General features: G+C 42.2%; 1 protein-coding gene across 3 annotated transcripts in view; it reads left to right on the top strand.

The window, feature by feature from the left end:
* Positions 1-13,443, top strand: part of DTL (denticleless E3 ubiquitin protein ligase homolog) — a 33,200-nt gene that overhangs the window by 9,204 nt on the left and 10,553 nt on the right. For all 3 annotated transcript variants that reach the window (XM_043543682.1, XM_043543683.1, XM_037895742.2), the window contains exons 8-11: positions 310-383; positions 2,204-2,307; positions 3,384-3,488; positions 8,369-8,481. In XM_043543682.1, coding sequence (XP_043399617.1) covers positions 310-383; positions 2,204-2,307; positions 3,384-3,488; positions 8,369-8,481 — 396 coding nt within the window. The remainder of the gene's footprint in view (positions 1-309; positions 384-2,203; positions 2,308-3,383; positions 3,489-8,368; positions 8,482-13,443) is intronic.

The raw sequence follows: 13,443 nt of genomic DNA, 5'->3' as shown, positions 1-13,443 counted from the left end.
ACCTCTGTGGGAATTCTATTTGCGGGGGGGCTTGAACCCGGTGTCCTAAATTGCAACTAGCACTCCTGGGCCTCCTGCCTATGGTGACTAACTTGCTGGGCAACAAAAACTTTGTGACCGTGGTGGAATCCAAGGACTAAGCCACTACTAAAGCAGGACTGTGGCTGGTTAACAGTTTGGCAGAACTCAGAATGAATCTGTCTGGGAGGAAGAGTGAACTGATTTCCCAAACATTCATGCTGGCCTTGAACTTTGCAGAGAATCTCTACTGACTCTGACAGAAAACAAATAGCTTTCTTTTCCTTGTAGGATTTCCAGCAGAGTGTGACAGTGGTGCTGCTTCAAGATGAACACACCCTTATCTCTGCAGGAGCTGTCGATGGGTAAGGAGAGAGAGAATGGATGTTTTTCTGAGCTAATCTGAATTTTCCTCTCAGTGGCACAGGCAGAAACTGAACAGAAATTGTAGGGGTCCCAGTAGATTTTACATATTGCTTGAATGGCAGTAAATTGCTGGTGAGCATCTCAAGTGTTACTGGCTGTCCATCTAGCAAAATCTAGAGTGGACAATAAGAGCCATGAATGGTTCTAACAGGAGGCAAGCTCAGGCTCTGGTATTCTGGCACGTGGGCAGATGAGATGCCTTGTTTAACTGCCTAAGGAAATTCACTCTACTTGCCAATTAGAAAGGTCTCTAACCATGTTAATTTTACATCTAAATGCAGCTTGATAGCATCACTTTTAAGGAAGCAATGCATTATAATAGCAATTTTTCATCTGTAGAGTTTAAAATTCTTCATAAAGGTGGGCAGGCATTTCCCCCATGTTACAGGTGGGGAAACTGAGGCAAAGAGCAGCTTGGTGGCTTTCCCAAAATCACTTAGGGTATGTCTACACTGCAATTAAACACCTGTGGCTGGCCCATGCCAGCTAACTTGGGTGCAGGCTGTGAGAGTGTAAAATTGTGTTGTAGATGGCTCAGGCTGGAGGGTCCCAAAGCTCAGGCTCCTGTCTGAGCCCGAACATCTACACCACAATTTTATAGCCCCATGAGCCTGAGCCAGCTGATGTGAGCCAGCCACAGGTGTCTAATTGCAGTGTAGACAAACCCTAGGAGGCCTTCCGACTCCAAACTAGTGCTGAATCTGCTGGATTGCATTACGACTTCTGAATGTGTTTCTTACGCCTCCTTACTGGGGTTTTAATTCGTAGGGCAAGCCATGAATTTTTTAAAAAAACTTGGCTTGGAAAGAGCACTCCTGTAAAGAAAGGTATGTTAAAATTATGGGCCTTATGTGACTAATCTCCTTAAAAGCCTGGTGTCCTAAAATAGGTTGTGATGGTGAACCCAAAGTATTGCTGCCTTTCATGACAAGTGATTGAGTTTTCTTTCAAGCTTCATAACCAAGTACTAGATGGATGCTGTTTTAATTGTTCTAGCACCTCCATTTTTGTTTAGGGGAAGCTGTCAGACTACTGAGTGGAAATATTATTCTTCAGCTAATGAGCTGCGCGGGATAAAAAAACTGTTGAGTTACAGAGGGTGCATTTTTGGGGTCCCAGGTCTGTTGGTATATCTTGGAGTGCTAATAAACTGTCCTTCTGGTTAATGTGGAGATTACCTTCTCAGGCTCTGATCCTGCAACCACCTCCATGTGGCCAGATCCCTGAACACAAGCAGAGTGCTACTGAAGTCAACAGGGCTGGGGCCCACCTGCATGGAGCTCATTGCTGGGTGAGAGCCTTCATGACAGAGGCTTGCTCCTGGAGAGCAAGGAAGAAGCTTGAAGAGCTTTTTCAGTATGACTGTCAAAATATCAGTGCATCCTCTTTGTTTTAGTTTTCATCTGAGAAAATTAACTTAGTTTGTTATTTCATTGGGTCAAATTACATCTCAGTTCTCTCTGAAACCTAATTCTTGGACTGAAAAACTTCCATGCTTTAGCCTTAAATATATTCTGTTGGTTGCAAAAATAGAACATTCTGGAAGGTGAAAGGCAGCCAGTGACTCCACTGCCTAGCCCAGCAATCTCAGTTGTCATTCTCTCAGCAGGCTTCTGCTCTGGTTTGCTTCAGTCATGCTGCATTTCTAGATTCACTGGGTTCAAGTGGTGGGGAGCCATCCTTTGATTGCTGTAGAATGCTTTTATCAGCTCTGTGTAGCAGGTGTAGAAGTTGAAGATGCCTGTATCTTGAATTTCAGTGTAATCAAAGTATGGGACCTGCGCAAGAACTACACCATGTATCGGCAGGATCCGGTGCCGTTCAAGTCATTCTGCTACCCTGGGATCAGCACTCGCAAACTGGGTAAGCAATTGAATGATGTTACTCCTCAAACTCAGGTTGATCTGAAAAATGATGTGAAAGAAGATGGCTTGGAGGGGATTCATGTCTTGTGTCAGTGATTTCCAGATCTGACTGGCCTGTTTCAGTAGGACTTTTTTTTTTTTTTTAAACAGCCAGCATCGGAAAGTCAAGCTTTTTCTCCTGCTTCTGTATCACCAAACCAGTAATAATAACTCCTGTGGGTCTTTCCAGTGGGGTTGCACAAAAGCAACTGGGTGGAGAACATGGCCCTGCAATCTGAACTTAGCTAACTTGGTGATGATGAATGTGCTAAAACCAAATTCAGCTCCTTCTTTCTTTGCTGTGTGGGCTCTGTAAACACGGTAAAACTTCTATTGGTCAGAAAAGTAAGCAGCTCTAATTCTGAATACACATAGGGAGCAGATCTACTGAGTAAGAAGTTGCTATTTTTACATGGTAGCTTTCTTCACTAGAACCGCACTTTAAGGCCCAGCTTATTATAAACAATCTTTATTTTGTTTCTGTTGCTCTGCACTTACGCTGATTAAAATCCTTGTATCCTAACTCCACAAGAATAGCATACTGGATCGGACCAGTGCTCCATCTAGTTCAGTATCTTGTCTCTGACAGTATGAGTCCAGCACCAGCTGCTTCCAAAAAAGATGAAAGAAATCCTGCCGCAGGTGTGCACACAGGGAACGCTTTTCCCTCCCTGGAACCCTAACTAATCAGTTAGAGGTTGGCTTATGCCCTGCAGCATGAAGTTTTATGTTCCTTCCAAAACTCTTGGTGGTTATTTATTTAATATTTTACTGTTTATATATCTGGATGTTCTTGTTACCCATGTAAATCCAACTTTACAAATGCCAGTGAGATTGCTGCTTTTGAAAGTCCAGTTTATATAGGTGAGATGGATGGTTTCTAAACTTCTCCATAAAGTCTTGGGAGAGTTCAGGGGTGAGAATATCCCAGTAACGTCACATGTAATAGAGATGCCCAGAATTGTGCCCAGAAGCCTTCTGTTTGTTTGTTTTTTGGAATTACTGGTTATGCAGACCTTCTTTTTCTGTCTCCAGGATATTCTAGTCTGGTTTTGGACTCCACTGGTACCAGTCTGTTTGCTAACTGCACAGATGACAATATTTACATGTTCAGTATGACAAGTTTAAAGACCACTCCAGGTAAGAATGATACCCATGGAAACAGTTGCCAAATGGCTAGACTGACACTGTAAAATGCAGCTTCTAAGCTTCAGCCACAAGTTAGGCACCTCCTAAAATCTGGGGTCAGGATGGCTTAGGGCATTGTTAAAGGAGTACAGACCTCTTCTTGCACATCTAGTTCAAGTTGGGTCCAGGTCAGTAATGAAAGTAAAGTTGATGCAAACGGATGATGATTTGGTGGCCTGTATGAAATTAGTTTGGTCTCAGCCTGGATATCCACACCACACAAACCACCATTACAACTGGCACTAACTGGAACCCTTTGTTAGCAGTTTTGGTAGAGAGTGGAAGGATGTGCAAAGTTTATTCTGTCTTTTAACCCTTGAAGACTGAAGTGCCATTTGTCTACCTACCAGGCACAATGTGGTTAGTAGCAATGCAAGCTTTCCCCATCACTTGTGCCCTGTTTTGGAGGGACTGCCTGAAGGAACGAGAAGCCTACTTATTCCTTTGTATCTTCTGAGACTGCCCACAAAGAGCATCTCTTACGATATCTGTTCTTGTGATGTGCTCAGATCCGTTGTGATGGAGTTGGGATAAAAACTAGGAACTGAACTAGGGCCACTAGCTCACTCAGGCCATGTCTACACTTACTGGAGATCAACGCTGCTGTAATCGATGCAGTGGGGGTTGATTTAGCAGGTCTGGTGAAGTCCCGCTAAATTGACGGTAGAGTGCTCTCTGGTCGACTCTGGTACTCCACCAGAATGAGAAGAGTAAGGTAAGTCGACGGGACGGGAGAGTGTCTCCCGTCAATGCAGCATAGTGTAGACACCGGAATAAGTTGACTGAAGCTACCTCGGCTCCAGTTACATTATTCATGTAGCTGGAGTAGTGTAACTTAGGTCAATTTACAGCGGTAGTGTAGACAAGGCCTCAGAGACCACAGCTACCAGATTAGGAATGTTTAGCTTCTGGTCATTACCCCTGTAAAGCACACTTTAACCAGTGAACTCAGGGTTGAAATGCCCCACGCTCTAGTGTCATCTCTGAACTCTAAAGTTTCATTAAGACTTAATGTATGAGGACAAGAAATGTTATACCAATAAAATAAAAACCAGCAGGATCTTATTAAAGGGGATAAGACAAAATGTCACATTTATTGTGAATACAAAAACAATCATAGGCAGTCAGTTATAGCTATAACATTTCATTAGGTTTCCCATTCATTCACACGTTCGTTCATACACACACACGCACAGGTTCTGCAGCTGCTGTATAGTTCCCAGTCCTGAATGTAGCTTGAGTTCGTGGCTTGGGTTCGTAGCTTGTGGCGGCTAACTGGCCAGGAAAGCCGGGCACAAGGAAGAGCTGGGTCTCTGTTGGACATGCACTGATGCCCTTTCATGTTGGCAGCAGAATGTTACCCTCCTAAGTCTTCCATCTCACCCATCCTTTCTGTAGGCTTTAGTTTGAATCCAGAGTCTATAGGTCTTGCTGTGTCACCCTGCCTCTGGGTTCCATGTGATTGATCACCTGTCAATTGTAGACATGACTTTCAGCCTAGGACCTGGCTGTGATGTTTCTTCAATGTACTTTTGTTCTTTTCTTTTGAGGGTGGATCCTCTTACTTTGTCAGGGCTGTTGTCTGCATCTTCAGTTGTTGGGTGTTTACACTTTATTTCATCAGGACAGGCTGGGGCTGGAGGTTGATTCCATCATCAATACATACCTCATTCACACATCTAAACTAAACTAATAAGATTACAGCAGGGTTTTGCAAAAATAAAGGTTGCAGCAAGCTTTTACAAAATGGAGTGAGCATTTTAAAATGGAGTTTGAGTTACAGTAGAGACAAGTATAACGAATGGCAAACAGTGAGCAGAAGTTACAATGTTGAAACAGTGTAAGTTTCAGCGATTTAAGCAGCAATTGGATTGAAAGTGAAACTCAATTAGCCAGTTATTGGGGTACCTGGGTTTATGAATGAATGTAGTTTCATTCATAAAACTTTACTTATGAAGTTATATTAATAAAGTGAACAATTAAAAACAATTTCATTGATCAGTTCTACAGAAATGCATGTGGTCTGATGATAAATTTTCTCAAAAGATCTTAAGACATCACCATTCTGAGTTGAGTTTTTATAACAGTCCCCAGAACACTCCTACACTATATGAGGTCTTCAGCAGGGATCCAGACTATCTTTTCAGATGGCTTTGGCTGTGCCTCTGTGACCTTTATGCTAACACAGTGATTAATGAATTGTGATGCACAGAGCTGCTTCTGTAAGAGACTGACAAATGCTTCACCGCAATAAGCAGTGACACTTCTTACTAGATGTAGCCCAGTCAATAGCATTGTTTTAGAGACTTTCCAGAGACTTTTCTTAGTCACTCTGCCAACAGAACTCAAAAGAACAAGGCCCCACTCTGTACCCTCTTCAGGAAGACAGCCCAGTGAGAATGCTTCCAGAACTGAGCAGTAGTGGCAGTTCTCAATATTACCAGATTAGCTGTTGATGTCAGATATGCTATTTCTCAGTTCTGGAAGCATTTTCACCAGGCTGCCCTCCTGAAGGAAATTCCCTTCCTTAGGTGTGGTCCTGCCTCTTCAACAGCACAACACGGGGGAAACATAAGAATGGCAAACCTGGCCACTCGAAGAAGAGAAATCACGGATCAGATTTCTGTGCTAATGAACGTACAGACTGCGGGGGGGAGGGGAGGAGTGTTAACTAACCAGCAACAGCACCATCATGTTAATTTATCTTCAGCTTGTCTCCATACAACCATCCTTAGGTATAGTTTTGTTTAAATAGCAGTCATTTTTGTAGAGAGGGCATAAGATTGGGAGGCTGGGTGAGGAGGTGTCTAGAAGGATCTTTTATATTTTTTTTTCCTACACTGTGGATCATTTTCGACCCCTGCACTATGAACAGAAAGTCTGAGTTCTGGTAATACTTGCTGTGCAGCCCTAGGCAAGTCATTCCATTTTTCTGTCTCCATTTCCCTGTATTTAAAATGGAGATGTTGACACTGATGACTATCCCCAAGGAAGATTAATTAGATAATGTCTATATAGAGCCTTGAACTTACCTATTCTATACAAAAACTAAATAATTTATAATTCCTGTATAAGGTTTATAAATAGAGCTGGGCAAATTTCTTCAGTTGAATAGTAAATTCACAGACAAATGCAGTTTCAGGGAGACTATTCCTGAATTGGTGTAGAATTCAGCAAATAGTTTCGGCCACGTAAAAAATGAGGGGTGGGAAATGGGAAAAGTCAGCTGTTTCTTTAAAGATTTCATTTCAAAATGAACTGGTTCAAACTGACATTTTGTTTTGAAATAATGGTTCCAGTCAAGCTGAACAAAATTTGTTTGGTTTGTATGTTTTGGTAACAATCTGAAAAAAATCAGTTTTGGTGTGAAACTAAACACATTTTTGGGGCATTTTTCAGTTCAGCCACAAAATCAATTATGCACTCAGCGCTAGTCCTAGAGGGACAGGACAGTCTCCAGTCTGGCTTTTGAATTTAGTCAGTAGCTTCTATTAACTTGTATGCATTAGGAGGCGAATCTTGATTTCATATTATTGGTTGCAAAACATTTCACTTTTGTTTCAAAGAATTCTCCGCCCAAAAGAATGTGTCCATCCTATTCTGAGCCCTGCAGAGGGCAGCAGACTCTTGCAGATTCGCTTCAATAATTAGAAAACCAGCAGGGTCTGCTGTTGCTTTTCTTTTTGTAGCTCTGTCTGAATCAATTCTGTTCCCTTTTAATTTGGAGGAGGAAGTAGGGAAATGGCTCTTCAGTGGGATCTGTTCCTGTGGCCAGCATGCAAGCTCATGCGCAGCCTGTCACTCTGTATACTGCATTGAACCAAAAGCTGGCAAGAGCCACAGGATCCGTGCGGGGTGTGGTGACCTTTGTAAATGCAAGTTCATGAAATACTCCAAATACAAACAAATACCGTTTCTATTTGTTTGTATTTGTAAGTGCTTTGGTAAATGAATTGAAAAGCTTGTTAGTTTCATGGTAACTAAACACCTGCTAAACTGCTACTCTCAGTTCTTACTGTATTGCTGTAAATCAGACACCACGACGTTCACAGTTCGCTTCCTAGCTCCGTATGCCAGTGTTGGCAGAGGGCCTCAGTCACACATCATGCTAAATTGGGTAACTTGCCCTTTCTACCTTGATAAGAAGCCCGTGTGCAGAGTGGCCGAGTGCTCTAGATCTGTGTGCTGCTCCCGTGTTGGCTGCTGGAACTTCCGGTTCTTGGCATACCAAGGATTGCAGCTATTCAGGGCAGTAGTTTCAAGGCTTAATAGTTCAGGCGAGGTGTTACTGAGACTTTAAAAATAGGCAAGTGACCGTTGTCTCTGAGCCAGCACATATTCTCCTTAAGAAATAAAGCACTGGCAGGAAGAAGGGGGAGGAGCAAATGCCTCCTCCACTGTTTCAATAGAAGCCAGGTCTTTAGCTAACAACAATTACTGGGTTCCCCATTCTTTTGGGGGTGGTGCGGAGAGCTGCACTCGTGGCCCTGAGAATAGGAGACAGAGAGGCTGACTGAGGGGCCTGGGCTTGGCCCAGAGGAGGTCTTTGCCTGGAGCTGTCACACGGGAAGGAGAGGATTTAACAAAGCTATTAGATGACTGCACCACTGTGCTGTGGAGGGGTCAGTTTATAGCAAAAGGGAATGGTGCCCTCTGCTAGCTAGTGGATGAAACTTCAGGCCCTAAAGCAAGGGAGTCTGTATAACCACTGCCTTTTGAGCTATGTGAACAGGCAGGAAAAGCCTGTAATGTCAGCCCTAGTTGTGTAACCAGGTGAACTCCAGAATTCTGTTCTGAGTTTATTTATTTTTATTACTTTTTTTTTGTCTCAGTGGCAGTCTTCAGTGGACACCAGAATTCCACCTTTTATGTCAAGTCCAGCACTAGCCCAGATGACCAGTTCCTGGTTAGTGGCTCAAGCGACCAGAGTGCCTACATCTGGAAGGTGAGACACTTGAAAGAAACTCAGACACAAAGCCCCAACCTGATGGCCCAGAATTGTTCCCTTTTCTCCTTTTGTTTGCTCTCCACATTCACATAGCGCATGGAGATGAGTGGGGAGGAGGGGTCCCATTTAAAGCAGCACAGGCTTAGTTTCTTGCATGTTGTGCCCAGAGTATACAGCTGTCAAACTTGAATGTAACTATTAATGTAAAACAGAGCTAACCTCCCGCCACCACTATGTCTCTCATCACTGCTGATTATTGCAAGTTGCTGATCTTAATCTGGCTTTAATGGGCATTAAAATCTTCTTTCTGTTTATTCAGCAGCTATGACAGGTAGAAGGTTCTTGGTTCATATTTAGCAGTGGTGCACATTAGTGGAGTCTAACTGCTTAATTGTTTTAAGGGGCACTTTTGTTTTCCAGTTCATAAGCTCTTGCTTCAGACATAGCTTTTTCTCATGCTTAATTTGCAATAGTTGAAACCTTTGTATTATGGCAAGGGCTCAGCCAGAGCCTTCAGCAAAATTCCAAAATGCTGGCTGACAGCTGAGGAGCTTAGTCACTTGGCATCTCTAGCTGATGTGTAGGAAATGCAAATGTCATGTTAATAGCAGGGCCTTCAAAATGAGAGAAGTTCTGTTCCTCGCTGTGTCATATGGGGAGGGATTGTGGGGTTTCATCCACACAGGAACGTGGATAAGAGAGGCATTCTCAGACAAAGAGACAAATGGGTAGAATCTTTAGGTGACTGTTTGTGTAAGTTTTTTGTGTAACTCTTCAGATTATGCTGTTTAATGCTGCAATGAATTCTGTCTGGGGTGTCTTTCAATACCATACTACTGTTCCTGGGGTAAAGTTAGAAGCATATTGATTGTAAGAGCAGGAAATCAGTGAATTTGGAATCCTGCGTCTTAACTGGCCATGAGACTCTTTTTTTCTCAATCTTAGAATTGTTATTGCTGTCTCCATTTTACATTAGCACCATTGGCCTAAACGCAGCCACTCTCACGCAGGAAGCTCCTGCCGTCCCTGATCAATATTGCGCACACACACACACACACACCCCTACCTATCTCCCTCCCTCTCTGTATAGTTATAGTTCTCTTACTTGGATTTTCTTATCCTGGCAGCTAACCTGTGGTGGTAGATTTCAATAGATAGGAACCTATTTAAGTACCAACCACAACTTAATCCACATTAGGATGAATCGTCACTTTCATCTCTAATATTGCGGTCCGTGTCCAAACCCTTTGCCAGCCCCCCTCCCCGAAGTAACCCTTTCAGGGCACTGTGCAACCTCTACACTGTCTGCTGTTCCTCAGAGGCAAAATTCATCTCCTTACAGGGGATAAGAGAGAGCTATTTAAATGTGACTCACCTGACCTATATCCAGTCAGCCAATTGGCTTCAAACACACTTGCACGAGCACTTCTGAATTCCTTGGTTTACTCATATTCACTACCAAATGATGTATTTGATGTGATGCTTTCGCTCCTGCCCACACCTAACTCAATATGTACCTTCTAATATCAGGCGCTGGCAAAGTCAGTTGTCCTAAAATCGAACCTGACCTGCTTTCCCGGCCTGGTCTCTTTTCATGATGGGTTTGGAAATAAAAGCAAAGTTAGGAGTTCAGAGTATGTACAACTGCAGTCTTGGCTCAGGCTCGTAGCCATTTTGGGTCTGAGAGAAGCGTTCTTGTAAGGTTCGTGGCTGCTTATTTAGAAGTAGCAGCGCCACAGTGATGTGTTTGCTTTCATAGCAAAACTAATAGGTATCCACTTAGGCTTATCCACGCCAGGCCCTTCAGTGGTTCATAACGTACCAGGCTTATCCAGCAAACAGGCTGTGTCGTCTTGCATTGCACATTTCAAGTCCATGTTTTTAAAAAGGTTCCCTGGAAACTATGCTGGGAACAACACAGGAATATTTAAGGGCTTCATAAAATTCAGAAAAAATGGATTTAAAATCCATCTGTTTATTTTTATAAAATTCCCAGTGCTGTAGCATGTGGATGCCAAACACTAATTAAAACAAATATATGAAGGATGGTCAGATGACCATTATTATGTTAACCCTGTGGCTACTTTATGTAGTGGTAGCATTCTCTACTCCGACAATCGAAAACTTATCACAAATTCTACCTACTCAGATTCCTTCCTGTGCCCTGAAGCCTGCCAGACTTTATTGATTTTGATGTAAACATACTACTGAGATGATCAGTGCTGTAGAAAATATATGACCAGCTGCTCTGAGAAGCATACAGGTGAGCTGCCAAAAGAGACAAAGGCTAGCCTCATATTTTCAAACTGGGAGGGGGTTCTGAGAAGAGGCGCTGTCTGTGCAAATTCAGAGGTAGGTAAAAGGTAATTTAATGAGGACATTGTCCACCCAAGACATTTCCAGGAGACTCTTGATCAGGAGTGGGATGTTGTACCTAGGTCAGGAAATGCCATGGACAGAGGTTATTGCTGACCAGACAAGGAGCATCTTGTGGTTCCACGTTTCAGCATGTGACATCACTTGCATGTAGTGAGCACTTCAAGAAAAGTAACTGCTGGCCCAGTAATAAGTTGCATCTGTAAGAACCCTTGCATTCAGCTTAGCATTAAGAGTAGGGATGGAAAGTATTTATTTTAAAATGGACATCTGACTTTGAACCACTAACTGACCAGGAACAGGAAGAAACTTCCTTTACAGCCAGGTGGTTCCATAACTGTACTTTTCTTTGAACCATCTGGTACTGGCCACTGTCAGAGCAGACAGGATACCAGATTAGGAGGACCCTTGGTCTGACTTAGTGTCACGCTTCATATGTTCCTGTGCAGTTTGATATGTACATAATATAAGACATATCCTGAATCCCAATAGATAGCCAATTGCCTATCTGTTTTTATACCTATATGTACATTTTGGCATCCTAATGACATAATAACATATGGGGAACAAAGCACCTGTGATGCTGATTTTACCAGAATCCAAAGGATAAAGCATCAGCAACCTAATTTGTGCACTGTTCCTCCCTCCCCCCTCAGAACCATTCAGATACAAATGCCTTGATCCTCATTTCACTCACACTGATGGAATTTATGTAACGCTTCATCAATGTCAGTTAAATTATATCAGTGTGAAAACAGTACAGGAGCAGAATCTGGCCCAGGGAGAATAACTCTCTCCTTCCACCCTCTTGTCAGGAATCAAGGATTATTAAATGTCTTGCTACACGCAGTAAAAATCTATTAAATGTAAACTAAGGTGTTCTCTGTACCAAGAACTCCTTCCGTTTATTCCTTAAATGGGATTTTAGTTTCCATGGTATTGCATGTTTTGGCAGAGGTGGTTATATTCTCCACAGGGCATTTAATAGATATTTAGTCAAGTGGTTGCCTCCAGCATGCCATACACATACTAAAAAAAGCCTGTTATGAACTACTTTAGTTCAGACAAACTTTAAATACTCTGCTTAAGAATCTTAACTACAGCTTTTCAGGCTGCCATGGCAAGAAATCAAAGTTTGACAAGAAAAGGAAATGGATCAAGAAACTAGAAGCCCTCCCTGATATTTTGCATGTTTCCTTGTAAATCTGTGAATAAAACCGCCTTTTCCCACTTGCTAAAGAATCTATTAAATTTACTTAGTCATCAGAGCAAATCCCACATCTAATGTCACATTGCTACTGGTGACTCATAACTTCAGGAAACCTGCTGAAAGTCTGCAAAATAAAAAGAACCTTAAATCTGATTTCTTGCTCTTGCTTGGTTGTGGCAGAGCTAATATTAGCCTCAGCTAAGTCAGTCTCTGGTTAATCGCTGTCCTCATGAGCTGTGATAAAGATTGGTGCTGTTGTAGGTCAGGAGAAAGGTGTATCAAATAGGGGTTCAGTTTCAAAGGTGTATCAGATTGGGGTTCAGTTTAATCAGTGTGTGTACTGTATGGACTCATAACCTTTTTTTTTTTTTTTTGCAAGGAACCTTGACTGTGTTGCTATCTTATTGTAAAGTTAATTATAGGTTAGCTGGCTGGAAGACACACTGGAACTTGCCAACTACATGAACTATTAGCTCTGAAGCAAGTAGAAAACTACCAAATTCAGCTCCTTTTTGAAATAGGTCTTGGGTTTAAGTCTTCCTGTTGCTTTATAAATGTCACCTTCTACTCAGCATAGAATCTGAGTAGGCAAACTTGCTCCCAATAGGAGCTACTGGAACCTTAAATGGACCGTGCTATTCAATGTAGCAATGTGCTTGTGCATCCCTGGAGACAAGTCCTATGTATAGCAGAAAGTCCTAAGCAAGTTTTCCCAGGCACTGTCAATACACTCCACCCTGACCCAGCTGCTTCACCTCTAGGAGCAAAATGCTAATTTGTTCTTAGAGCTTATTCAGTCCCTTGCCTTTCTGCCAAGACTGCCAATAGGGTACTAATTGTGAGGGTGTGTTTTTTAGATGTGGCTGTCAAGTCCATGAGGAACTGAACTGAGGCCACCAACTTATTTCACATAGGCTACTAAGTAACTGTCAGACAGTAACTACTTTTACTCATGTCATTGGTGTGAAATTGATTTCTCCCCGGCTTTGAGCCATTCAGTTCTATGTGGAGCATTGTTTTCAATAAATGCAGAGAGACTGTGCTGAATTCTTGGGAATAAGTGATACCTTCCAAGATACAGTAGAAGCTCAGAGTTACAAACACTTTGGGAATGGAGGTTGTTCGTAACTCTGAAATATTCATAACTCTGAACAAAACATTATGGTTGTTCTTTCAAAAGTTTACAACTGAACATTACTTAATACAGCTTTGAAACTTTACTATGCTGCGTTTAATCATCTGAATTTAAATGAAACAAGCACAGAAACAGTTTCCTTACTTTGTCAAATCTTTTATTAAATTTTCCCTTTATATTTTGTAGTTTATTTTTAACAGAGTTCTGTACTGTATTTCCTTTTTTTTTCTTCTTTTTT

Source organism: Chelonia mydas, chromosome 3 (assembly GCF_015237465.2).
Source record: "Chelonia mydas isolate rCheMyd1 chromosome 3, rCheMyd1.pri.v2, whole genome shotgun sequence".
NCBI lineage: Eukaryota > Metazoa > Chordata > Testudines > Cheloniidae > Chelonia > Chelonia mydas.
Note: the sequence above shows the minus strand (reverse complement) of the source record. Positions and strands in the feature narration are given on the sequence as shown.